At 54.2% G+C, this 832-nt stretch overlaps 1 protein-coding gene across 1 annotated transcript in view; it reads right to left on the reverse strand.

Moving 5' to 3' along the window:
- Positions 1 to 283, reverse strand: part of NDUFB4 (NADH:ubiquinone oxidoreductase subunit B4) — a 3,333-nt gene extending 3,050 nt beyond the window's left edge. Inside the window, 1 exon segment of the mRNA XM_010719002.3 lies at positions 3 to 283. Within this exon segment, the coding sequence (XP_010717304.1) occupies positions 3 to 268 (266 nt within the window). The 5' untranslated portion in view covers positions 269 to 283.
- Between the last annotated feature and the right edge of the window lie 549 nt (positions 284 to 832).

Consider the following 832-nt stretch of genomic DNA (forward strand, 5'->3'; position numbering starts at 1 on the left):
CTGCCTCGGCACGGTGCTTCTACAGTGACGAGTCATAAGTGGCAGGGTCGAGCTCGGCCGGCAACGAAACGTAGCGGTTGGGCCGGTACTTCTCAGCCGCCGTACGACGCGGCTCCGACGCCATCTTGCACAACCCGCCCCGGGCGGGTAGCGCGCAGGCGCGACGTGACGGCGGGCGGAGTCGTGGCGCGCCGAGGGCAGTGCGCTCCCTGCTGCCCTTGGGGCCGTTGGGTACCTTACGGCTGACGGAGCGGTGACGACACCGCATGAAGTTGGAGAGCTCAGTTCTTCCCTCCTGGGGAAGCTCCGGAGAGCTCAGAGTGCTGGTTGTGAAGATAGGGTCTCCCAGCAAAAAGAAGTCGATCCCTTGCTGGAAGCAAGCAGGGTGATGGCTGTCTTTGTATGGTAATTATCTCCATTTAGCTGGGCTGTTGTAGGCTCATGTGATGTTAGATGAGGGATTACAGCTTGCCCGAAGCGCACGCAAAGTAGTATCACCGGCTTTATTTAAGATGCTCTGCTTTGGTACAATAATAGAGCAGAAGCTTTCCTCGCAACTTATGATTTCTCTATTTTTACCTAAACGCTTGGAAAATAGATGAGCTTTTAGTTTGAGCAGCTAATTGGCAGCTGGAATTCGGTGCCTTACTTCCAGCAGGAGGAAATGTGAGCTGGATATTCCCTCAGTGTACCTTGCACATACCAGCGCAGCAGGAGGCTACTTCTCCCTCTCTCCAGTACAACCCTGCAGTCCTCTCCAGAAACACAATGTTCCTCTGGCTTTTCCACCCTGGTTTTCTTCACAAAGAGACAGCTACAAATCTAATCAGCT

Source organism: Meleagris gallopavo, chromosome 1, assembly GCF_000146605.3.
Source record: "Meleagris gallopavo isolate NT-WF06-2002-E0010 breed Aviagen turkey brand Nicholas breeding stock chromosome 1, Turkey_5.1, whole genome shotgun sequence".
In the NCBI taxonomy this organism is placed as follows: Eukaryota; Metazoa; Chordata; class Aves; order Galliformes; family Phasianidae; genus Meleagris; species Meleagris gallopavo.